The sequence below is a fragment of the Acinonyx jubatus genome, chromosome D1, assembly GCF_027475565.1.
Source record: "Acinonyx jubatus isolate Ajub_Pintada_27869175 chromosome D1, VMU_Ajub_asm_v1.0, whole genome shotgun sequence".
Lineage (NCBI taxonomy): Eukaryota > Metazoa > Chordata > Mammalia > Carnivora > Felidae > Acinonyx > Acinonyx jubatus.
In genome coordinates, this window is record NC_069390.1 from 106,604,061 (window position 1) to 106,631,327 (window position 27,267).

Genomic DNA, 27,267 nt, shown 5'->3' on the forward strand with positions numbered 1-27,267 from the left:
TCATAGATTTTCAAATAAACGCAAAACATGAGATAATTCACTTTATATGTTTTCATTTTTATCTGATACAAAAATTCAATTTGTGGTTCTGATACGACCTATCTAACCTGATGAAGGAATGCGTCAATCACTTTCAGGTCTCATTTTTTTTCCCTTTTCCAGGCCTGATAACCATACGCTATCATCAGTGGAAACAGGTACATTCATGAGAGCTTTCACTTTGGACTAAAATTTAAAATCTACAAGAAGTGGGTTACTCTTCGTGTTTCTGATTTGTAAGGCTAAGATTTACTATTTCACCAAGAAATGCATAAATGTACCTATTACACAAATTTAAATTTAACTCTTAAAAACTATGTAATAGTAGAACATCAACATTTTCTGGATAGGTGAAAGCTTTTATATTACATTTTTATTTTGCAAGAAAATAAATTATACAACTTAAAAAATAAAATCCAAAAATTAAGCAGTTCATCAAAATATTTCAGCCTACTGCATACAGAAACTGCTACCATTTAAAATTGTACAGCATTATCATCTCAGTATGTAGTGGCACACATTCAAAATCGTATATACCATACGAAGATAGATTACAACTGAGGAACGCAAATTTGTTCAACACTCCAGACGACATATATAGTGTAGATGACAGGAAAGCTCTCGTGTAATGTTTACTTCACAAACATGACCTTGGAAGAGTTTATAAGATAGCATCCCAGTCATTTACATGAAAATAGAAAAACCAGCTTGAGTTTAAGATAGCAAATCTTTCTGGAAAACTAGCAAATCTTTCACCCAAATTGAATTTCGAAAATTTGCCCTGTGAGCAGGGCTAATGACATCCTACTGCAAAGAATGCAAAATACTTTTTAATTACTCTGGTCATATTTTGTATTAAATTCAATACAAAGTAAAAACAAGGAAGCTAACATTTCATTTTTGGAAATTTCAACATTTATGCACAAAATAAGAGTAAGAGACTTAAATGAACAGGTTGACAATGCAGGGACCCCTCCAATAAGTGTAAAAATTGGAAGACTTCATAATTTATTTCAAGATCCTCATTAAATCATTGGAACACTAATGTTCTAATATTTATCTCATTGTAAGCATTAAAATGAGATATTAGCATTAAAAGATAAAGCATTAAAATGAGCATTATCTTTTACTTTGTAACTTTTGCTTCGTGTCCCGGACTCCGGCAACGGGAGACGACAAAGGTTCACACTGGCCAGAAGGCTCCATCTTCGCACGAGAAACGGAGTGTTCTGCCTTAGTTAACCTCTGGCTCGCCTCCACTGCCCCACCCCAGGCCCCAGTGGCGGCCTGGACTCCTCTCCCTGGACTCTGTCAGGTTTCGCCCCTGCTCGGGCAGCACGGCTTTTAAGTGCAATCGGAGAACAGGGGCTGGATAAAGAATGCTGACTGTGATTCTGTACCTCTAGCAAGTGCCTCACAATCTTTTTGTCAGATTCTTTTTTGTCAATTAGCAAACCTACCGTCCAGACATATTTAAAGAAAACTTAACAATGGTATAGGCACCTCGTCAACTAAATTGTTTTCATAAACACCAAAAAGTAGTTAAATTTTGTATACATAACAGAAAAAAATGGTAACTGTAAATCTACAGTATTTGCTGCTGTTCAATTTACCAAAATACAATTAGGACATAATTCGCTATTAAAAAATTTATAAAATTGAATAGAAAACTTTGCTATGGATTTAGTTACCCACTTTTGCACTAAATTTTCCGTTATAAATCAAAACATCATGACTCTCAAATGACCAAAAGATGAGAAATTCCAAAATTGTTCTAAGAACAATTATGGTTTGAAGCAACAAATCTTAAACTTTAAAAAATGGCCTGTAATTTCCCCTTCAACTGTTCCCCCCGGTGGGCGTTCTCCTACTGGATAAGCACATATGCTCCTCAGAGTGTTATATTAAATGTAAGGGCCACAATTATTACAAAATTATTATTTTCTAAATTTCAAATGTACCCATTGTTCACCATCCTCTCATTCAGTTTATTCTCCCCAACACACTTCGTGTAATACCTGACATGTGCTGCCCTAGAGCTGGGCATAAGATTTTAAATTAGAAACAAATCCTAATTTTCTAGGAGTTTCGGAACAGGCATTTGAACATCACCAGCGACACCTTAGGTGTTGTAAATTTGCTCTCCGTCCCGGCAGCAGACAGCTCACGATGCTTTCTGGGGGGGGGGGGAGGGGGGGGACAGACTCGCTGTGACGCTCCTGAGAGCACTCTGCGTAGTACTGTCCGCTGTCTACCTCTCGGAGCTCGGCTCTCTGCTTCCTACTACTTCCAAAGTCATAGGTTTAAAATAATACTTAATATCAAACAAGATACAAACGAATTTGCGAGAAAACTTGGAACGTGCAGCATAACGAATAAAAATCCATGTGGGAGCCACTCTTTCCCAACGGGGAATCGTCTGTCCCATCTCGGTTGCCCGCGTCCTCACATCCCGAGCTCCGCATTACTCTGGATATTCAGTTCCCAGCAAACCAGTCAGTTGCTACTTTGGATTGACTGAAAGGAACAAGGTAAGTGTTGCTTTCGGAACATTTTAAAAACATTTATTTTTAAAATATATAAATATATATGTACATATATTTGGCAAGTTTACTGCTCATATTAAGACCGCAACAATCTGCTTATGCTTTTCAGGCCTTAGGCTGTGGTTTTGCTATTCCTCCTAGGTAACGGACACTCACTACTCTTTAAAACAGAACGTCTTCCTTTCCAGAAACCTGAGGCTATAAATCCCTTATCATCAGAGTTTAAAATTCCAAAACATTTCTATGCTGCAGATCAAGTGATCAGTTATGTAACCGTACTAATAGGACAGGAGGAGATTTCTGCCTTGTTTTTAGTAAATTTAGATATAATCAATTAGGCATAATAAATATTAGATAAATATTAAGTGTGTTATTGAACACACTTAATATGTTTGTTTTGCGATTTTTTTTCTCTGCAATTTAAATGATCTGTCTGCATACATTTTCTTAAACGGTTGAAACAACAAAGTAATATAAGCTTTACTTTTTCAAAACAAGCTCTCCAGCCATAGCAGATTTTCAAACTCCTTATTTAACAACAAACAACTAAACTAGCAGTCTCCTGCTTAAAAAGAAAGCCAACATTTGTAAGTTGGAAAAATCTCGTGTCATTTTCAGGTCACCATTAAATCCAGTTATTATACTGAAGCAGGGCGTGAACAAATAATGTGATGCTATTAAATACTTATCTCCTCACCTACATCTGTCCCCCCCCACCCCGCAGCGTCGTGTACACCAGCTCCCTCTTTTGATCGAAAGAAACCAAGAGTGCTATTTCTAGTTTTAATTGCATTTAAAAAAACAAAACATAACAGCATTATTCAGTGCACGAATATCTGAAGATCCTTCCTTGTGCAAGTACATTTTTGTCAGAGAGGAAAAAAAAAAAGAGGAAAAAAGCAATTAAGAACCCCGCCCTCACCCTTCCCAACTATTTCTTCCGATGGGTATAAATCAAATTTACTGTGAAAAGTTCATAATGGGCTCTTCATGAATGCAAGTTTCTCCACAAAACAGCATGCTGTTACCGAGTGTGCAACATGAAGGGATGCCATCATGCTAACTAACGTGACTGGCAAAATATAGTTGTTTTGTCAGGTAAGGCAGAGATTTTAATAGTTATGTAATCAAAGTCCAAATAAACCTTCCTCCAGCACAAACTGTTACAACTTTCTGCCCAAGCACTCTGCAATTTGGGTTCTAATGTTGTCCATGATATTCAAAATTATGCCATATATATGAAAGTGTTGATATCGGATTCATCTCTTCTGATGTATTTGTGCTCTATTAGCCATTCTATTTGCTCTTTTATCATTTTCTTTTGTGGCAAAAACATGTTTTTCAAAATTTCTACTAGTTCAGTCTGCAGCTGAGCATTGCTAATTTTCTTTCTCATCTTCATTATTTGTATGATAGCTTCCTAAAAGAAAAAGAAAAATGAAAAATCATTAATATATTACATTTTAGGTAAAACAACAAAAAATGACTTTTTTATGCATTTCATCCTCTTTCCAACATCCACCCCAATGATCAATCACTAGCAGATAAGTCTTGAGACCAGCGGCTTTTACTTAACAAAAATACTTTCCACTCACTGTAAAAGTAAATCTGATGGTAAAGATTTTGACAAATGAGGAAAAGCAAAATAACCTAGAACTCCTCTGCGGAAAACCACACCGAATGTTCTGGAGTACCCCCAATACTTTTTTCCACATCATGCACATGTTAACAATTTATCTTGTTTGTGAACACAGTATGTACGTAATCTGGCATGGTGTTAACCATCACCTAAGAAAGAGCAAATCCCTTACTCCTTTTCCATCATATTCAGAGTTAATTCTTTGTACAGTAGCAAATGCCAGCTGGTGTCTATTTTTAAAAATCAAACATTACTACTCTTTATATATTTATCAGATTAATAAATTATATTTGCTATAGATAGTTTATTGATTCAATTACTTTGACTTCTTACAGGAGTAAGCACTGTTCATCTAAGTCAATTTTGTAAGTATTTCCTTGACGATTTAATTACTATTAAGCTTATAACAGAGATAATCAGAAAATGATTAAGTGTCCTTTTCTCTTTTGCTTTTCCAGGATAATCTCTGTCCTTAGCAAACCAAAGGCATCTATCTACCTTGGTGGAGATTAGAGTTTGCTAAAAAAGGAAATGTGAAAACAGAAAATTAGGTGTGTGTGTGTGTGTGTGTGTGTATATATACACACACACATATATATATACATGCACATATATACATATATATATACATATATATGTATATGTGTATATACACACATATATACATATATGTTTTAAGTTTGTTTATTTATCTTGAGAGAGAGGATGTGCATGGAAGGGGCAGAGAGAAAGGGAGACACAGAATCCCAAGCAGGCTCTGTGCTGTCAGCGTGGAGCCCAATGCGGGGTTTGAACCCGCAAACCGCGAGATCATGACCTGAACTGAAATTAAGAGCCAGATGCGTAACCAACAGAGCCCCCGAGGAGCCCCGGTAATATCTGCTTTTAACATTCAAAGAGGTGTTTTGCTGCAAAGCAGTAATAGGCTTGGTGGCCAGGAGCTGTCCCCTATGGAGGGAGACTTAAGGATCCCTCCCCTGTCATTAGGAGAGGGAGTGAACTCCTCCCATTATCAGTGCGACAGGATGCCAGAGTCTGGACTGCAGGGCTTGCATCAAGGGTCCCGAGGGAAAGGGGGAGAAGGGGAAGTCTTCAGGCACGTGAAGATCACAGGAGCCAGGGAGGAGGAACGAATGTAAATGTCTCCAGTCCGCCCTGCGCCCAGCTCCGGTGGAGGAGAGGAAGGCAGGCTGTGTGAGAGAAGTGGAAAGGGGAACCGCACAGGCGCTCCAGCCCCGGGCTGCACTTACTGTCTGCCGAAGACGGCATGACGTGCTACAAAGAGCTCACTGCGGAACCCCTCTCAGTCCCCACACGATGCGGACAGGGTCGAGGCCAACAGACCCGCAGGGGCAGGGCCGTCAGGGCCAGGGGAGAGGAATCTCGCAGCAGCAGCTGATCATGACAGTGTGCCGGGCAGGCCAAGGGGCCACCCCGAAGATGCGGCAGAGTCTCAGAGCGTTTAAGAGCTCAGTTAAGAACAGAGGGCGGGCAGTCGGAGCAGGGAAGGGGCCAGGAGGCCCTTACCAACCGGGAAAAGAAGCCCCAGCTCCTGTGCCACAGCCAGCAGCAGCAGAGAGCCACAGAAAGTCAAACTCCCACAGGTGACAGGTAAAGCACCCCACAGATGTCAAGAGCAAGAACCCAGGACACTGTCACAATGATGTGACGATCCCTTCACTGTCACTACAAGGTCACGTGGACTCCTTTCACCCTCCGTCCATCCCGATGCCATGTGGGAAACAACAAAGAGCGAGGATGGGTAGAGCAGGGTCAGGGAGAAATGAGAAAGGCTGAGCATTACGTCAGGGACAGCCTGGATTACGGGACTGCACATAATTACCCATCTGTTTCGGACAAAACTGAAAAACTGAATTAAAAAAAAATTTTTTTTTAAATGTTTATTTTTGAGACAGAGACAGAGCGTGAACAGGGGAGTGGCAGAGAGAGAGTGGGAGACACAGAATCGGAAGCAGGATCCAGGCTCTGAGCTGTTAGCACAGAGCCCGATGTGGGACTCGAACTCACGAACTGCAAGAACATGACCTGAGGTCGGACGCTCAACCGACCGAGCCACTCAGGCGCCCCTCTGCACATCTTATGGAAGGACTATACTTGACAACCCGTCACACAGCTCAGCTGAAATCCATCTGGAATTTATCCTGGTCTAGCCATACACCAGGACTATACCCAGATTTTTCACCCCAAACGTAAAACTCTCTAAAATCTCTTACTGAATAATCCGTTCCCTTTCACAGCCCATGGAAATTATTTCCTTTATGGTAAAGTTCATCTAAACTTACATAGTAGGTTCACTTCTGAGTTAGTTTCCTCAACTAATCTGCCTGTCATACTGTTTTATTTTTGCAGATATTTTACTAAGTTGTAACACTTGGCAAGTTCCACTAACACCTTATTCTTACCTTTTTTTAAGGATCACAAACACTCATTTATATTCTTTGTCATAAAACTGAGAGTCAATTTGTCCATTCATTTTTTTTAATGTTTATTTATTTTTGAGGGAGAGAGAGACAGAGTGCAAGTAGGGGAGGGGCAGAGAGAGGGAGACACAGAATCTGAAGCAGGCTCCACGTTCTGAGCTGTCAGCAGAATCTGACGTGGGGTTTAAACCCATGAACCTGAGCCAAAGTCAGACGCTTAACCAACTGAGCCACCCAGGCGCCCCTCACGTCCATTCATTTTTGAGAGAGAAGAGTGTGAGCCATGGAGGGACAGAGAGGGGGAAAGAGGATCCAAAGCAGGCTCCAGGCTCCATACTGACAACAGAGAGCCCAAAGTGGGGCTCACGCTCACGAACCGCGAGATCACGACCTGAGCTAAAGTCCGATACTTAACCGACTGAGCCACCCAGACAACCCCCTAGCTGAACTTTTATCATGGACAAAATTGACTCCTTAAGTAACTGAGCCTTGTCACTGAAAAATGTGGTATTCCATGGTAAGCCAAAAAAGGCAAAACCAGGCAATGGGACAGGAGTCCGGTTGGAGGGGGGGCTGGCTGCAGTGACACAAACGCTGTGTATCTTAGGTGATGGTCCCCAGGTACGTACACTTATCCAAACTCAACAACTAAACTGTGAAATGTACATTGTAGTATATGTAAATTACACCTCAATATAAAGTTTTAGTAAAAAAAAAAAAAAAAAAAAAAAAAAAGAGCAACATCTTCTATTTATTCAAATCTCCTTCTGAACCCCCTAGGGATGGCCACCCTCTTCACACAGGCTGTCAACATGACTCATTAAAAAAGTGCCTATGGGGTCTATGGTTTCATTTTTCTCTTAAGCTTTTGAAATTTACATGTTTATTGCTAAACAGAAAAGCAACCGACTTTTATTCCTTTCGCTCCACTACTTTATCATATTGTATGCTGTGTAAGTAATGAAAAATGTTCATCTTTCCTCTTTTCATTTTTTACTGAATTGGCCAGCAGTTTCAAATAATATTCAATAAAAATAGTGAAAGTGGGATCACTTGGTTGTAATAAGAATACTCCTAAAGTTAGAATGGACACATATCAGTCTGCAACAGGCACTCTTCATATGTTCAGAAGGATCACAATCTTAGCTTTAAAATGTTTGCTGGCTCAGTCTGCAGGCTATTCTAGATCTTGGGGATATGAGCTAAGCCCCACGTTCGCGTGGAGAGTTCTAAAAATAAATAAATAAAACTTAAAAGAAAACTTTTTTAAAGTATTCCCTCATTTCACACTACAATGAAATTATAAGACTTACATAAGAATTTGAATACTTCAATCCTAGAATTGTAACTTACTGCTGACACACAGTTAATCAGTCATGGTCAAAGGCAGACACAACCTAAAACCAAGGTTTTGCCCAACAGATAGAATCTACCGGTGGGGAGGGGAGGAGGGGAGGTGGCACCTGGGTGGCTCAGTTGGTTAAGGGTCCGGATCGTCATTTTGGCTCAGATCGTGACCTTGCAGTCGTGGGATCGAGCCCTGCGTAGGGCTCTGCACTGTAAGCATGGAGCCTGCTTGGGAATCTCTCTCTGCTCCTCCCGTACTTGCACTCTCTCTCTCTCAAAATAATAAACATTAAAAAAAACAAAAAAAATCTACCAGAGGCCACCAAGACATACAGACATCTCTTGCAGCAGCTAAGATAAGGTCAGCAATACAATTTTTAAGTTCCAGTAAAGTGAAAATTAGTTCTTCATTACAGGTGGAATACCTACTACATGCTTTAAAAATTTTTTTAAACATCTGAAGATAAAAAAAGAGAAAAATTTCTGAAACCAATACTGCACTGTGTAGTCATTAAAATTTAAATAACAAATAGATACCCAAAAAATGCAATTTTTTTCAAAACGTAGACATTCTGTCTTAACGTCACAAACCTGGGTTCTTAGTATTCGTAGCTGAACTATCCCTTCATTCTCCTCTTCTCGCATCCTTTCTGTAGTGAGCTGCAAGCGTCCAATCAAGTTGATTTTACCTCTTTTCTGAACTTTTGCATTTTTTCTATAAAAAACATTGAATCAAATATTTTACAGTGGAAAGCCTTTTAAACATATTACAGCAACAATGTCTGAGAAAAAAGATACAGAAATTTTCTGAAGACTACTATACTAGAACTGTTCAAAGGAAAAGTTACCAATAATCAACAGATAGCTTTAAAATGAACCATAGGATTTCCCCCAAAGACAACAAAGGTTCAGTTAATAAAATATGGGTGACAACAGGCCCTGTAATAACAAAGCTAATGTAATTTACATTGCCACGAGAGAGCTGAGATAGTTGGAAATATATGGGCTGTTATTCAGCATTATCATCTAAATGGATCTTAAGGAGAAAAAGTGATTTGTGTGAATAGAGCTTCTTTAGAGTGCAAAAGGATGCTTAAAGATGAAAAGCAGTATCATCAGATACCAAAATGTACCCATGAAAAACACGTACACAAGTGAACATCTCCAGTCCTCAGTATGTTTAATGAACAACTAAATGGCAGAAACCTGGAGCGATGTCAGTGTACATATGTCTTAAAAGTAACGTAAGGAAAACAACCATTTTGCTAACAATAAAACACCAAAGTCAAACAAGGCACTTTTATTTTACATCAACCAACATCAGCCTTACATTAAACTGAACTCCTGGTTCACCGAGAAGAGGGTGCCTTCTGTAAAGTCTTTGGGTGAGTTGACTTGAGGTTCATACAATAAAACTTGCCGCTTGAGCTTTGGGAAAGCTACTAAAGACTACGAAGAAGAAAGAGAAAACAATTACCATCTATAAATGGTATGAAATACCAAGATCAGTTCTCCAACATGGCTAACAAAATCACAACCAACTTCTGCCTGGTGCCTCGACCAGTCCAACACTGTGAATGTATGGCGAGGAAAGGACAAGGAGGGGGGCAGCTCACGAGGAGGGAAGCACTAAATGATCCCTTCACAGGAAGACAGAGACTGCAGGGATCGGTCATACACGAGCTCAACAAAACCAACTTGCCACTGACACACCAGCTATTTCTCTCTAGACAATTATTTATTCTGGAACTTCTAAGAGGTCTATGGAGTAGGGGTAACATGCAGCTATGAGCAGGAGACTAATGAGTACATTTTACAAGCCCTTGAAAAGACCAAAGTTTCCTAATTCTTGCATTTTTGGTCATAAAATCTTTGAACACATTCTTAGTATGAAATTTCTGGTCACATTCCTCACAGGTAAGATTTAAACACCAACTCAATCTTTCTCTCCACCCTGCCCCCCTGCTTTTTAAGTTTATTTATTTTTGAGAGCGAGCGAGCAAGCATGAGTAAGGGAGGGGCAGAGAAGGAATCCCAAGCGGGCTCCATGGTGCCAGCGCAGCCCGACGTGGGGCTCAAACTCATGAACCATGAAATCATGACCTGAGCCGAGATCAAGAGTCAGGTGCTCAACAGACTGAACCACCCATGCACCTCAACTCTCCATTTTTTCCCCCTGTTTCATTATCTTGGTAACTTGCTTATTTTCAATTTCTTTTTTTTACCATGAATACCTCATTTATGTATTAACACCTCATTAGCGTTTTTTTTTTCTTGGTTAAAGGTCATTTGCAGAGTGTTATGAATTCATAAATTTATGATAAGCCATCAAATATTTCCTGCTGTGTAACTGCATACACTTTAAAAACAAAAAAAACATGGAACAAACCCATAAAGTCCTTCTAAGCTCAGCGTCAGGCAGTTCAGTTGCAAGTTTTAGATTTTCAAAGCTGATTTTCTCTCTGGGTCTTTGGTTCCATGCAAACAACACAGCCAGCTGAAATGTTGTTACCTCCAAATCATATTGCCCTACTTCATTCTTAAATGTTATCTGCAAGAGAGGAAGTAATATAAAGGTAAGAATCTCTTCAGGATGATTACCACCTCCCTGCTAGAATATTCTCCTTACGTGAGATTATCCACGGAAAAGACTGGCAATTGTCTTCCAATATATATTTTTCCTTTCCTACACAGTAGTAACAATTTCAGCAGACCTTAATGATCGCCCAGAATAAAGGCTCATCTTCCAGCTTTCAAGGAGTGAAATGTGGTCTTGTGACTAGTTCTGCCCAATGAGAGGTGAGTGGAAACGATGGGGGAAACTTCTAGAAGTTGCTTCTAAAGTAAGGAATACTTTCATCTTTCCCTTCCTGTTGGGCTGGAAGACAGCCACACTGGGCATCACACTGGATTCTACAGACAAGAGCGATACCTTAAGCATGGTGATACAACCAGAAGCTAAGTCCCTAACAACTTCCTGGGCTAGATCCACTGCACGTGTTCAAACTTTTACACGGGAGAGAAACAAAGATCTATCTTGTTTAATCAACTCTTACTTGGAGTCCTGGTACTTTCAGTCAAACCAGTATCTGAACTAACACACCATCTACTTACAATTCCATTTGACATGAGATGATGCCAATGTAATTTTCTACCACTATGATTTTTTTTGTAGAATTCTTCTACTTCAGGTATCAAATCCTCCAGTTCAGTAGGAAGGGAGACAAAGACTTTCTCAGAGCTTCTTGACCATGCACCAGCATTCAGAATTTTTATATTAACCGAATCAGCTATAAGTAGGAATATCAGGAAATATGAAGTAAATAATCTTGAAAATGGATAAAATTCAAAAGAAATTAAATATGTACATACTGGATAAGCTTTGGTGAAAAATAAAACCCTTAAGATTTAAAGGTGCCTTTAAAAAAAAAAAAAAAGGATTAGAGGGGCGCCTGCCTGACGCAGTCAGTCAGGGGGGCATGGGACTCGACCTCAGGGTCGTGAGTATGAGCCCCATGTTGAGTGCGGAGATTATTTAAATAAAAATAAAACTTAAAAAAAAAAAAGAAGTTATTCTCTTCATGTGACTGGATCTGAAACCTGTAAAACTCAGGCAAGGGAGTAGTGGCTATTAAAAATAATACATACATACATATAGATACATACATAAAAATAAAGATTACGAATCTAAATTCTGTTAAATTCTGTTTTGCCAGATGTCTTCAAGGAATGTGGACTTTGTAACATCTTTGTACCTATTACTACTAAGGTTCAATTCTAATTTACTGGAAAACAAAGATATTCTCTTTAAGAAAGCCTATATACATAATATATGTAATTATAAAATAATACCTGGTAAAGCCAATTTGTTATTTTTGTGCATTTCCTTAAAAGCTTGGTTCAAATCTTCAGACACTTTTATGTCCTGAAACATTCTAGCAAGCTTATTTACATAATCTGCGGGCATACCAACTTCCTATGAAAAGCAAAGACAAAAGAGGTAATGAACAATAATACATAGAAGCTTTAATATAAAATTAAATGTATTTATTAGAATATTCACAGTCTAATATCTATTAAATTTGATTCTTAAAAACTAAACAAGAGAATACAGGTAACCCAGGCTTTCTCTGCATGAGTTCAATGTGCATGAATCAGTCACCACAGTATAGTTAAATTACACCAGTCCCCCAACAACACAGCTCAACTTTCGGCTATCACCGTATATTAAATATGAGTAATGCACAAATTTACTTCTCATCAGTGACCAATCACCATCCGCCTTTCGAAATCTGTTAGTCATCTGTTTATTCAGTTCACCCACAGAAAGCAAAGCACAGTGACAGATCCACTTGACATTTTATAAAAATGGATAATCAAGTGAGCTCAATGGCCAATGAAGATGATAAAAGCACACCAAAGAAATAAAAATAAAGCTGGAAATGAAAATAAACAGAACCTAAATGAAATTCTAGAAGAGCGATCTTAAGTTGTAATGTTGATACTTGCCAATGATGAAGACTAAATACACAGGCAGGGGAACTTAGTGAAGGCAAATTATCAGCACAAACAAAAGGAGCAGTGACAATAATAACAATAATAATGATAAGATGCTGAAGTGGCACCAGCAAAAACTTTCACGACCTTGAGCGCCCAAAAACAACAGGCTGGAAGCTGACCCAAACCTACAGAGACAATGACAACTCTCCCAGGCGCATGGATGATGCTCATTCTGTGTTCTAAGCCACATGACAAGAAAGCACGTGCTAGTCAAACGATCCTTCATTTACACGACGGCTCTCCTGAGATATAATGCATCTGTCACAAAACTCACTCTTTTCCAGTGTACAATTAAGTAGGTTCTAATGTATTTACAGAGTCTCTATAGATTTAGTGTATTTACAGAGTCTCTATGGATTTGGCTACAGTGGACATTGGGAATTAGGGGAATCATATACTAGGTGGTCTTTGTAACGGAATTCGTTCGCTGAGCATGACGATGTCAACAATCATTCACGTTGTAGCATGTGGCAGTACTACCTTTCTCCTAACTACTAAGAAATATTCCATTGTATGATTAATCCACATTTCGCTTATCCTTTCATCAGCTGAACAGCACTTTGAGCCGTTTCCACTTTGTGGCTCTTATTAATAATGCCGCAACGAACATTCATAGACACGGCTTTGTGTGGTTATACGCTTGAGCGGAGTTACTTAGGAACAGAACTGCTGGGTCAACTCTGTTTAACTTTTTGAGCAACTGCCAGAGTTTTCCAAAGTGACTGCACCAATTTATATTCTCATCAGCAAAGCATGAGATTCCAATTTCTCCTCTTCCTCGCCAACACTTGTTACTGTCTTTTTAATTTTAGCTTCCCTAGGGAGGAAAGGAGGAGGAAAGTATCTCATTGTGGCTTTGATTTGCATTTCCCTAATGACTAATGATGTCGAACATCTTTAATACACTTATTGGCCATCTGAATATCTTCTGTGAAGAAATGTCTATTTTAATCCTTTGCCCATTTTTAACTTTTCACTGGTGAATTGTAAGAGTTCTTTATATATTCTAGATATGACACTGGACATATGAATTGCAAATAATTTCCTAAGCAGTATTAAGTTTCTACAAAGAAATAGTAGTACTTTATGCTTATGAAAGTTTATGTTATAAATTACAGTATACTAAATACATATTCATTTACAAATTTTTTCCTATATATATATTTATTTTTAATTTTTTAAATGTATCTTTCTGAAAGAGAGACAGAGTGTGAGTGGGGGAGGGGTAGAGAGCGGTGGAGACACAGAATCTAAAGCAGACTCAGGCTTTGAGCTGTCAGCATAGGGCCTGATGCAAGGGTTGAACTCATGAACCGAGAGATCATGCCCTGAGCTGAAGTCAGATGCTTAAGTGACTGACCCATCCAGGTGCCCCTTCTTCCTATATATTTATAACAGAGAGTTTCTAATGTTTTGACAGAAATTTCTCAGTCACAAAATAATTTTTCCCACTGACTGTTAATATTAAGATCATTTTGCACACTGTCGGTTTGCAGGGTAATTTTTACTATCCTGTAAGTATCATGCAAAGCAGGGCAATGTGTAAATGTGTATTTTGAAATACATATATAAATGAAAGACATATATATAAAATATATATATAACTACACACACTATACACAATCTTGCTATGTATTAATAAAATCATATTATAAATCATTAACACCATATATATAAGTAAAAGACATTCATTACAGTGAACTGACAGGAACAGACTTAAAATATTTTGATATGAGAATTTAGTTATGATTAAATTAGCAGTGATTATCCTAAATAAACCATCGTCTTTTACGTATTGGTTCTTTTGCCTACACAAAAGCCTTTACTTACAGTTACACATTTACTACTGAAAATACCTTAACAATGTAATGATCTGTCTTATAACCCATTTAATAAGGTCAGTTCAAATGGAAGTGGAAATAGAAAAGAGCAAAACATCAAAAGCACAACAAGAGCAAAGGTGTTTCACTAAAAGTCTTTATTAAGAAAATATACTTTATTAGATACCTATTTTACATAATTGATGCCATGTTCTTATAAAATGTCCCCTACTTCTTCAACACTAACAACATCACTTGAGCACACATAAGAACCATGTGCTATAGTAAGGAAAACAAATATTAAAAAATTTACTTACTCTTAGCCACTCTACCATATTCTCTTCAATTTCACTATCAGCAGAGATGTCTAATATAAGACGTCGCGTCAAATGAGCTTTGTGATATCTCATAAAAACGTCTTTATTTTGTACGTATTTAAGTACCAACAGCTGTACAGAAAACAGAGTTACTTTCAATTCATGTGCACTCTTCGCCACCTCTCTCACTGAGCCCTTTCCATATCCCCCAATGTCAAAGTCCAGAAATTTACATGAGTATATACAGAGAGAGGTCTACTGAACTGCCTGTGTCTGAAAAATAACCAGTCCTGACACACTATTTTACTAAACAATTAGCAAATTTGAGACTGTAATCAAATAACCTTTTAGTTTCTATAAACATCAAATTTCCAGATTTCATATGCAACGTAATAAAACTTTACATGAAAATTAAGGGTTCTCCCCCAATTTTCTCTTCTGTAAAATCTTTTTCTGACACTCATCTTCTATTGTCTATATTCTCCATCTTTACTTCTTGTTTTTCTTCCTCTCTGTATTCCTGGACTTACGGCATATTACACTCACAGCCAGGATACAAAAATGAAAGCAACTAACTCTTCCCGTCACTCACTGGTGTTGAAACACCTATCCTGGGCTCTCACAAAAAGAAAGAGGTGAAAAACTCCTAGTCTCTCCACTGCCATTCCAAACACCATCAGCCCCATTTCCCCCTTCTTTGTCCTTTAATAGAAACTGGTACTGAATTCCTTCAAAACAATCAAGAAGGGGGAAGAATTAAACCTATTTTCCTTTCTAGAAGCTACAAAGTAAAAACTTCCAGGAAGAAAAACTGCCCTATAGAGATCTTACATTGTAAAATTTCATATTAGCTGCTCATAGATAAACATTTTAAAAAATGTGATGCTATCACAGAAAGTCTTACAAGCAAAACACAAATTCAAAGTAAGATAATTAAAATTTCTGAAATAAAAAAAAAGATATGTACCACTTCTTTAAGCTTTGCTTCAATCTCTTCAGAGGTTAGTTTTTTGCTTAATGGTGTTTTTCTTAACAACATGTCACAGTAATTGGCAAGCAGCTCAGGGCATTTTGATTCAGGCTGAGTTTTTAATCCCACCCTAAAAAACAAAATAAAAGCAGTTGATGAAAAGTGACTGGTATCTACAAATATTTTTTTTTTCACTGTTTATTTTTGAGAGAGAGAGAGAGAACGAACAAGAGCAGGGGAGGGGCAGAGAGACAAAGAGGGAGAAAGAGAATCCCAAGCAGGCTCCACACTGTCAGTGCAGAGACTGACATAGGGCTCAAACCCATGAACCATGAGATCATGTCCTGATCCCAGATCAAGAGTCCGAAGTCCAACCGACTGGGACACCCAGGTGCTCCCTGCAAATATTTTTTCTAGAGCCAATTTTTCATGAGCAAGACAATGAGGGGGCATAACTTAAGGAGGCCCTCATCTCACGTTCCCAGGGCCAGCAGGGCCCTGAGAGGGAGACCTCGAAGTAATCTGTATCCTGGGTGAGGGCCTGTCTACTGGTAGCCTTGCCAATAATCTTTAAAAACTTTTCTTCAGGTACTTACTTGCTAAATACTTCTGAAAAAGTATGTAAGTCCTTGCATATTTTTAAGTTAACATTAAAAACTTTTCATTATTAATATGTCAAGAAAAAAGTTACTTCATTCTCTGAAACGTATCCAATGTAACCTAAATTCGTTACGTGATATCTACCATCATCCATTTTCAAAAACTGTAAACAAACTTTTCTTAAACAATGAAGAACTTTTACCTCTATTTTACTTTGCCAACAAAACTTAAAAGCCAGTGTACTATATTTTTTGCTTTAAAGTTCTTTATCTCACTTCTCTAAACTATGTATGAAATAAATTTAAATTCAACATTTCAAAATTCGTGTATATAAAACTTACATGTTATTTTCCCAGAATTGAATTAACCAAATTATTTTAAGTACACAACTTTCCAAAATAACAAACTTGTAATGCTTGTATGTATAAAACATAGGCAGTACGTTACTGTTTGTGTCAACTCTTACTGAGGGAGATCAAACTTTTTTCCTCCAACTTATGAACCCAGAAATTACTTTTATTTCGACTTTTTTATCTTTATAAATATATATCTGTCCTGAAGGATCTTATTCTCATAAGTAAGTACATGAGACAGGAAGTTTTTCTGATGTCACTCAACTTGTTGAGAACCTTCCGAGTTACTGGCTTAAAAAATACATACAGATCTAACACAAAAGGTTATTTTTAATAATGCATCAAACTAGCCATCAATTGTGTGGAAAGCAAAGAACTGGAAACCCTATGACTTGCAAAACGATCTGATACTTAGTTATAAGAAATTCATTTCTTGGGGGTGCCTGGATGGCTCAGCTGGTTAAGCATTGGACTCTTGATCTCAGCTCAGGTCATGATCTCACGATTTGTGTTTGAGCCCCTACACAGGGCTCTGACAGCACAGAGCCTGCTTGGAATTCTCTCTCCATCTCTCTCTGCTCCTACCCCACTTGTGCTCTTTCTCTCGCTCAAAACAAATAACTAAACTTAAAAAAAAAAAAAAAAGGAATCCATTTTCTGTACATCAATACCAATATTTCAAAATATTCCTTTCTTACGCAACTCGAAGGCTTTTTAAAATATTTATTTATTTTGAGAGAGAGCGCGAGAATTCCAAGCAGTCTCTGCACTGAGCACGGAGTGTGATGTGGGGCTCAATCCCACGAACTGTGAGATCATGACCTGAGCTGGAATCAAGAGCCGATCATCTAACCGACCAAGGCGGCTTTTTATGTTTCAAGGCAACACACCATACTAAGAATAAGGAGAGGTGCACCTTTCTTTGCACAGCAGGAAAGACTAATTGTGGGGAGAAGTGGAAAGGGCAAATTGTAACGATACTTCCACCAGAGGGCGCCAGGTTAGAAAAGAGCAGATGCGGAAGCAGAGGACTGAAGAACGCATTTCCTTTAAGGTTTCTAACTGGCACTCGCTAGAAAGGTTTTCTGCATCCCTGACGTAGACATGGGCCAGTGGGAAGGCCACTAACTTACTTCCCATCCCTCTACCTTCATCTACCCTCACTGCCAATGCCTAGCTCCCGCACGAACTCCTGCCAAGTCTGCAGCGATCCATCATCTCCCTTCCTCCAATTCACCCTGCTGGGAAGACAGAGGTCAGTCCTTCATCCTTGACTCTGGGAAGGCAGCATGTCATTTCCTCTCCTGGGGCTGTTTTAGGGCTTTTTTGTTTCTTTTCAGTTTTCCAGCTGTTTCACTATGACGTACTGATTTAATTTGTATTTATCTTGCTTGGGATTCAAAGAGAATGTAAGAGTTGGCAGCTTTCATCAATTCTGGAAATTTACGGCCAATAACTCTTCAAATACTGCTTATGTCCCCTTTTCTGCTCTAATTCCAATTACATATTGCTATAGACATGTTACCTTTTCTCGGTAACAATTTCCACCTATTTGTTCATTAATGTGTATTATTTGTTCCCTATCACTTATTATCTATTTAAGCTTGTTATTACTAAGATATAATTCACATACCATGCAGTTCATCCATTTAAAGTATGCAAGTCGAAGTTTTTAAGTATATCTATAAACTTGTGCAACCACCATAATAAAATTTTAAAACATTTTCATTACCTACAAAAGAAACCCCACACTCATTAGCCAAATGCCATTCGCCAGCCACCCCTCCCTCCCAGCGCTGGTTACAAGTATTCTACCTTTTATCTTTATGGATCTCCTTTTTCTGAACACCTCATATAAAGGGAATCATACAATGTGTGCTCTCTGGTGACTGACCTTTTAAAATTAGGATAATGTTTTTAAGATTCGTCCATATCGTAGCACATATTGCTGGTTCATTCCTTTTAAAAAATATTTACTTTATTGTGGTAAAACACATTTACTGTTTTAATCATTTGTAAGTTTACAATCCAGTGGCAGTAAGTACATTCAAAATGTTCTGCAAATATCGCCACTATCCGTACCCAAAACTTGTTCACTGCCCTACACAGAAACCCTACATCCATTAAACGGTAACTTCCCAGTTCCCTCTCCCCACCCCCACCAAGTCCCAGCAGATATCTACTCTACTCTATTAATGGACCTGCCTATTCTAGATACCTTATATAAGTGGAATCACACAATATTTGTCCTTCTGTGTGTGGCCTATTCCACTTAGCACTTCTCAGGGCTTCATTCATGTTGTAGCATGTATCAGATTCTCATTCCATTTTATGGCTCAAGGACAGTCCACTGCATGGCTGTACCATATTTTGCTTACCCCTTCACCAGACAATGGGCATTTGGGTTGTCCTTTTGCGGAAGGCTATTAAGAATAATGCTGCTACAAACATTTGTGTACAAATAAAAACAATTTTTTTAAATGTTTATTTTTGAAATAGAGAGTGCAGAAGAGGGGCAGAGAGAGAGGGAGACACAGAAACAGAAGCAGGCTCCAGGCTCTGAGCTATCAGCACAGAGCCTGACGCGGGGCTCGAACTCATGAATGGTGAGATCACGACCTGAGCCAAAGTCGGCCGCTTAACCAACTGAGCCACCCAGGCGCCCCATAAATGGTTTTTATTTTTTTTTAAATAACCAATGCATTCACCACATCAGAAGAATACAGGAAAAAAAAAAAAAAACCTTAAGCATTTCAACACAGAAAAAAAGTATTTAATAAAAGTCAATACCCGTTGATTTATTATCAAAACTTTTAGCAAGCTAGGAATAAAAAGCAATCTAATTAAGGGCATCTATGAAAAACCCTCAGCTAACTTTGTAATTAGTGATGAAATATTAAAGGCTTTCTGCTCCAGCTTGCCAATATGACAGGGATGCCCACTTTAACTACATTTATCTAAAAATGTACTTATAATCCTTTTTTTTTAAAATTTTTTTTAACGTTTATTTATTTTTGAGACAGAGGGAGACAGAGCATGAACAGGGGAGGGGCAGAGAGAGAGGGAGACACAGAATCGGAAACAGGCTCCAGGCTCTGAGCCATCAGCCCAGAGCCCAACGCGGGGCTCGAACCCACGGACCGCGAGATTGTGACCTGAGCTGAAGTCGGACGCTTAACCGACTGAGCCACCCAGGCGCCCCTAAAAATGTACTTATAATCCTAACCAGTTTATCAAGGCAAGAAAAGTAAGTGGTATAAAAATCAGAAAGGAAGATATAAAACTTGTATATTTACAGATTACATGATTATTTACACAGGAAAACCTTAAGAAATCTGCAAAACAACTATAAGAACTAATAACTTCCACAAGGTAACAGGATATAAGATCAATACACTAAAATCAACTGTTTACCTACGGATAAATTATACTACCTGACTTTAAAACTTACTACAGAACTATATGAATTATGACTATACAATAATGGCCTAAGAATACCTAAGCAAATCAATGGAATAGAAAAGAGAGCCCAGAAATACATACATATTTCGTTTTAAAGTTTATTTATTTTGAGGGGGCCTGGGTGGTTCAGTCAGTTGGGCATCCGACTTCGGCTCAGGTCATGAACTCATGGTTCACGAGTTTGAGCCCCGCGTCAGGCTCTGTGCTGACAGCTCAGAGCCTGGAACCTGCTTCAGATTCTGTATCTCCCACTCTCTCTGCCCTTCCCCTGCTCATGCTCGCTCTCTTTCTCTCTCTCTCAAAAAAAAAAAAAAAAAAAGTTACAAAGTTTACTTATTTTGAGAGAGAGACAGAAGAGAAATAGAGTGAGAGTGGGAAGGGTCAGGGAGAGAGGGAGAGAGAGAATCCCAAGCAGGCTCTGCATTGTCAGCACAGAGCCTGATGTGGGACTCCATGTCACGAACTACGGGATCATGACCTGAGTCGAAACCAAGAGTGAGACGCTTAACCAACTGGGCCACCTGAGTGCCCCAACGTACATAGTTTTGAGTGATTGGATCTTGACAAAAGGTCCCAAAGCAATGCAGTGGGGAGGGAAAGTAATTCCAATAAATGGTGATAGAACCACTTGTTACCCACGTGGAAAAGAAAAAAAGTCAGATTTAACCCCTGACTCACACTATACATAATCATTAATTTAAGATGGATCCTAGAACTAAATGTGAAAGCTAAAATGATAAAGCTTCTAGAAGAAATAAAAGAGATTATCTTCATGTCTCAGGGGTAGAGGTAAACGAAGTTTTCTAGATGAGACATAAAAAGCAAAAAACCATAAAAGAAAAGCACATATCTCTCAAATGATCTATATTTCAAAGAATATGTAAGAACTGTTATAGCTCACTAAGAAAAAGGAACAATGCAGTGGGCAAAAAACAACAACAACAAAAAAAAACAGACAAAAAAGATACTTTATAAAGGAAAATGTAAGAAGGCTAGGGGCGCCTGGGTGGTTCAGTCAGTTAAGCATCTGAACAACTCAAGTCATGGTCTCACAGTTCATGAGATCAAGCCCCACACCAGGCGGGCTCTGTGCTGACAGCTCAGAGCCTGGAGCCTGCATGGATCCTCTGTCTCCCTCTCTCTCTGCCCCTCCCCTGTGCTCATGCTCTCTCACTTTCTCAAAAATAAACATTAAAAAAAATTTTAGTATAAGAAGGTGAAATGATACACGAAAATGTGCTCAACAACAATAGTCACAGGAAATGGAACTAACACCATAACGAGACAATCACTACAAACTCTACAACGACTGAAATGAAAATGACAACTCTAACTGCTGGTAAGAACACGGATCGACTAGCACGCCCTCACGTCGCTGGTGGGAGTGTAAAGTCTCACGCACACGTGGGAAACGAGCCGCTGTGATATGCCGGTACACACCTGAATCTCAACGCCACTATGCTGCACTCAAAGAAGCTTTACAAAAAGAAGCGCATATTGTGTGATTCCGTTTACATAAAGTCCCAGATGAGGCAAAACTAATCTCGGCCGAAATCATCAGAATGGCTGTCTCTGGAAGAGGACGGGGTAGGACTGGCAGGGAACGGGTGTGGGGGGATTCTTGAGGACGATGAACATCCGGTCCATCGTACCAGGGGTGCAGGCATTTGTCAGGTCTCACAGACCCGGACACTTGGGATTTGTGTATCTGTCCGCATGTAAATTTTACCTGAACACACATACCGACACCATACTCAATTAATGACCGTCTGCTGAAGTGTTCAGGGAGCGAAAGTTACTTGTGCCTGAAATTTCTTTTGAAATCCACTTAAAAAGCTGACTGATGATGTATACAGAGATAAATATTTGACAAAGCAACAGGTGACAGAAATTTGAAAATTTTTGTTAAAAAACGCGGGGGGCAGGGATGAATGAGGAAGACCTTTATGTATCCATATGAAGAGATTCTGAAAATGTAGTGTTTATGTGTTTTATATATTTCACCATGTATAAAGAAAACAGGACAGGTGCCCTCTTAAGTTTTGTCAAGTCAGCAGAACATTTTTCCACTTAAAAAAAATAAGATCAACGTTTTTTGGTCACAAAAAGAGATAATTTAATATGAAATTAAAATTCAAGACAGTTTTTTCCCTCAAAAATGTGAGACAACTGTTAATATTCAACGGCAACAAAAATCATTAAAGTAAAAACAAAACAACAACAACAAAAATCAAACCTAACAGTTTGCACATTCAATAATGCATAAGACACTCCAAAAAACAAAAGAATTTTAAACATGACTTTTAAACACTTACCCTTTCTGCTTCAAAGGTAATTCAAGTTTAAATATGGTAGCATCATTAACAACTGCTTTATATGCCTGTAAAGAATTTAAAATGTAATGAGCATTATTTTTTGTTTTGAAAATACAGCTAGATATTTTATTTATTTATCTGAAATGTTTGAGAGAGACAGAGAGAGAGAGACAGAGTGTGAGCAGGGGAGGGGCAGAGAGAAAGGGAGACACAGAATCTGAAGCGGGCTCCAGGCTTCCAGCTGTCAGCACAGCGCCCGATGTGGGGCTCGAACTCATGAATGGTGAGATCGTGACCTGAGCCGAAGTTGGATGCTTACTGGACTGAGCCACCCAGGCGCCCCCTACCCTTGTGTTTTTTAATGTACAGCTAGATATTTTAATGGTGTACCTGGCCTGACACAATTTTTCAAGTCAATGACTTCATGCCCCTCCTGATGCTATGATTGTCGTTATTCTCAAGCGGGGTCTTAGTGCTGCCTGACCGCCACACCACCTTCTCTTGTCAATACACTCTCCCAGAACACATCTCGTACCATCTCCTTTCTCTTCAGCCTCCAATATTTCCTCTCCCAGGGAGACTTCCTGCTGATGATGTGGCGTCCTATTTTCCTAATAAAACTGAAGTGATCAGAATTCCCTCCCATTTCTTCTCTATCTTCACTTTTTCCCCCCACCCACCATTTCTGCAGCCTCGCCATACACACGTACCGTTATTTAAATCTTGAAAATTCTCTCTTGCCTTTGTTCACCTTCAGCCACAGCCTCATTTACCTCTCTCTCTTTAAGCTCGACTCATGGATGAAGTGCGCAGCCCATGGTCTCCAATTTCTCTACTGCCGTTCCTCCTGGGAAAACCTTCCAGGACCAGGCTTTCACGCCACAGCTCCGCTAACTGTTCTCGCCAAGTCACTGACCACCTCCATGTTGCTGAAGACAATGGCCGATGCCCATCCCATCTGACCTCTCAGCAGCATTTTAAAACAGCAGATCACAGCCTCCTCCTCAAAGTGCTCCTCCCACTTGTCTCCTCCCACAGTGCACTCTCCTGGTCATTCCACTCATCCCTCTCTCACCTCAGGAAAGTTGCTTCTTCATCCTTCTCGTAACCAAACTGACTATCCCAGGCTGGTCCCTGAATCTCTTTGCTATCATCACTCATCACACTGGTGATCACAGCCAGCGTCCGTGCTCTAAATACCATCCAGACGCTAAAGCTCCCCATTTACGATTCCAGGTCTATTCTCTCCCTTACATGGCCGCCGTGACGCTGCCACATGGACGTTGAACAAATCTTTCAAAGTTAACTTGTCCAAAACTGAGTTCCTAATCTCCCTACAACCATCCCCCACAAACTGCCTCTCCCATCACCTTCCCCATCTCAGCAAGCACATGCTGCTAATCGATCGGAACAAAAATCTGACTGTCATCTTTGGTCTCTAGTACATTCTACATCTGATTCATTAGCAAATCTTGGGTAGTTTGCTGTCATCATCAGTATCCAACCAACCATGACTACCTCTACCCGCTACCGTTCCGGGCCGAGCCTCCATCCTTACTTCACAGAATTGCCCAAGTAGGTTCCTAACTGCTCTTCTTGTTTCTTCCCTTGCTCCTCTTAGTATATTCTTTTTGCAGCAACCAAGGGATCCTTTTTAAAAAAATTTTTTTCAAATGTTTGTTTATTTATTTTTGAGAGACAGAGGCGGGGGGGCAGAGACAGAGGGAGAGAGAATCCCAAGCAGGCTCTATGCCATCGGCGCAGAGCCCAATGTGGCACTCAAACCCACAAATGGTGAGATAATGACCTGAGCCCACAGGTCATGACCAAGAGTCAGACACTTAACCAACTGAGCCAACCTGGTGCCCCAACCAAGGGATCCTTTAAAATGTAAGTCATATGGGCTGCCTGGGTGGCCTAGTTGCTTGAGCATCCGACTTTGGCTCAGGTCGTGACCTCACTGCTTGTGAGTTCGAGCCCCACATTGGGTACTGTGCTGACAGCTCAGAGCCTGAAGCCTACCTCAGATTCTTCCCCCATCTCTCTGCCCCTCTCCTGCTCTCTCTCTCTCTCTCGCTCTCAAATATGGAATTAAAAAAATTAAAACGTAAGTCATATTCATTCTGTTCAGAACCTTTCAGGGACTTTCTGTCCAACTCAGGGTAAAAACCAAACTCCTTACCATGGCTCATAGCCTGACGTGATCTGGCCTCTATTATCTCTTTGACTTCATTTCCTACTCTTCTCCCCTCACTTGATCCACTCAGGCCACAATGACCTTTTTCTCCCCTGTTCCTGGAATAGGACAGGGATATTCCTGCCTACAGCATTTGTATCCGCCGTCCCCTTTGGCTGAACACACTTCCCTCATATACCACATGACTTCATGTCTTAATCACCTTCAATCTTGATTCTAATGTCCCCTCAATGAAGCCTCTGCCAGCCGCTCAATTTAACATTTCAAACCAACTCACTACCTCCATCCTCCCTTAACATCTTTCCTCCTCTCTCTCCCTCCCTCTCTCTCTCTCTTCCTACCCACCTACAAACAGAAAGAGGGGAAGAAAACAAAACAAAAAACCCTCAACGCTACTGGAGAAAGTTGATTGTCTTTTTAGAGACACAAGAACAACAACAAAAAAATCTAACTTGGGAAATAATGAAAGGTAGTTCAAAGCAAAAACACTGATGGTAATTTCTATAGTGATAGGTTTACGACACTTTAAAAGATACAACTCTAAGGATAATTCTATGTTTTGTTATTATCCCATGCTAGCAAGGACAGAAGAAAGGGTAAGGGAAACGGTAAGTGACATAATACCCAGGAGTCCTGTGAAAAGGGCAGAGGGTGGAGGAATCAACTCTGCTTGGGACAGGATGTCGGGGGAGGCAGGCTATCAAGGAAGTTCCAGGAGGAATGTACTTTGAGGTGGGTCTTGAAGGGTGAAGAAGGGAAGAATAGGAATTCAATAATCAGTAAGAGTAAACAACGGGAAAATATTCTTGGAAAAATGAAGGAGCAACTTTCTACTAAATTCTAGTCCATAAGCATACCCAACGCTTACAAAAACATGTACCAACCAAATATAATAAAAATGGTTGCCCTCCACTGATTTAAAAAAAAAAAGAGTTGCTAGGTTTTCAGTTTGTAACTTAGTAGCATAATGGTGCAAGTTTCTTTTTAAACGTAAATTATGATGGGGCACCTGGGTGGTTCACTGGTTAAGTGTCTGGCTCTGTATTTCAGCTCAGGTCATGATCTCACCGTTGTGAGATTGAGCCCCGCGTTGGGCTCCGCGCTGCACATGGAGATTGCTTAAGGTTCTCTCTCTCCCTCTCCCTCTGCCCCTCCCCTGCGCGTGTGGTCTGTCTCTTTCAAAAAATTTTTTTAAATTTAAAAACATAACATCTTAAGGACTGAGAACAAACTAAGGGTAGTTGGGGGGGGTGGGGGAGAAGGGAAAGTGGGTGATGGGCAGGGAGGAGGACACTTGTTGGGATGAACACTGGGTGTGGTATGGAAACCAATTTGACAATAAATTATATTTAAAAGAAAATAAAAAAAATAAATAAAAATAAAAATATTATGACAGTAGTGTTAACATACAGGAATACATACCTTATCTCTTGCAGTAAGAAATCGTGGATCATCTTGAAAAGCTTCTTTGACGAGTTTACTAAATCTATTAAATAATGTAAGTAACTGCTCAACGTATTTCTCAGAGTCCTAAAAATAAAATGTTTCATACTCAAATGAGATTTTAAAAAGAAAACAATACAAAAAAATAATATAAATGTAATTTTAATAAATCATTATAGAGATAAAATTTGGGACTTCTCCGAAAAAAAATTTTTCTCGATATTAAAAGATGTTCCAATATTACTGTTTTGCCATCAATCACTATTTTAAATACCCGATCTTACATTTAAAAAACAACCTTGACACACATTCATCCTCGCCATTGAGGAAACTTACAGTAGTAATAGTTTCAGCAGCTGCTACCATATCTGCCAGGCCAGCACTAATGATATGTTCCTCCAAGTCTTTCAGCATTGGCTCTATCCCATTGGGAACCTTGTCCATCAATGAAAACATTAAATGTAGTTCTGAAAGGACACAACACACTCATGAAATCACCTCATCCATCAAAATAAAGTTTCTCATTGGTCTAGAATGCCTATGATAGGAAAAGTATGGAGAAATATTAGCTGGAAATTGAGAACCTTAATAGTACTCTGTAGGTACAATTAGTTTAGGAGTTGTTACAATAAGTACTAGAACTTCTTGATCTACATTCTGACAAAAATTGTTTTTAAAGGAAACTCAAATTAAAAGTGATCACACAGCACAAAACCTAACTCCTCTTACAAGGTGAATCATTTGACCTTCAATTCCACAGAACAGTTTTTATTCTAAGAAGCACAAAAATTTATGTAATAGCCTATTTCATAAAGTAGACACAATATTAAATTCATAGCACCATATCATTAAGGGGCAAAAAAACTCACATCATCAGAGTAATGATTATAAAAGAAAAAAGTGTATTAGGGATAACATAAAAGTGCACTCATTGATAGGGAATTTTTCAGTTTATGAAAGCACTATTTCATGTTATACTGTTTAACTGAACTTCGCAAAAATCTTGCTGCACAAAACTGCGACTAAATAATCCTTTTGAAGGGAGTCCAACAGGGATCGGTTAAGATAGAACTCTACTTAGCTTGGCATACAAAGATTCAAATATTTCATTTATGCCAATGAGCTTTCTACTACAAAACTATTAACAAGTGTATGAACCTAGGTGAGCTCAAATACGTACTTTAAATGCAGCTGGAGATTTTTATACACAATGAAATC

At 39.1% G+C, this 27,267-nt stretch overlaps 1 protein-coding gene across 1 annotated transcript in view; it reads right to left on the bottom strand.

Moving 5' to 3' along the window:
• Positions 1–386: 386 nt before the first annotated feature.
• The window catches only part of CUL5 (cullin 5), a 96,194-nt gene continuing 69,313 nt past the window's right edge, over positions 387–27,267 (bottom strand). Inside the window, exons 9-19 of the mRNA XM_027036431.2 lie at positions 26,386–26,516; positions 26,029–26,136; positions 22,410–22,474; positions 15,677–15,809; positions 14,710–14,841; positions 11,865–11,988; positions 11,127–11,302; positions 10,402–10,563; positions 9,343–9,461; positions 8,604–8,727; positions 387–4,005 (exon numbers count right to left, since the gene is read on the bottom strand). Coding sequence (XP_026892232.1) covers positions 3,811–4,005; positions 8,604–8,727; positions 9,343–9,461; positions 10,402–10,563; positions 11,127–11,302; positions 11,865–11,988; positions 14,710–14,841; positions 15,677–15,809; positions 22,410–22,474; positions 26,029–26,136; positions 26,386–26,516 — 1,469 coding nt within the window. The 3' untranslated portion in view covers positions 387–3,810. The remainder of the gene's footprint in view (positions 4,006–8,603; positions 8,728–9,342; positions 9,462–10,401; positions 10,564–11,126; positions 11,303–11,864; positions 11,989–14,709; positions 14,842–15,676; positions 15,810–22,409; positions 22,475–26,028; positions 26,137–26,385; positions 26,517–27,267) is intronic.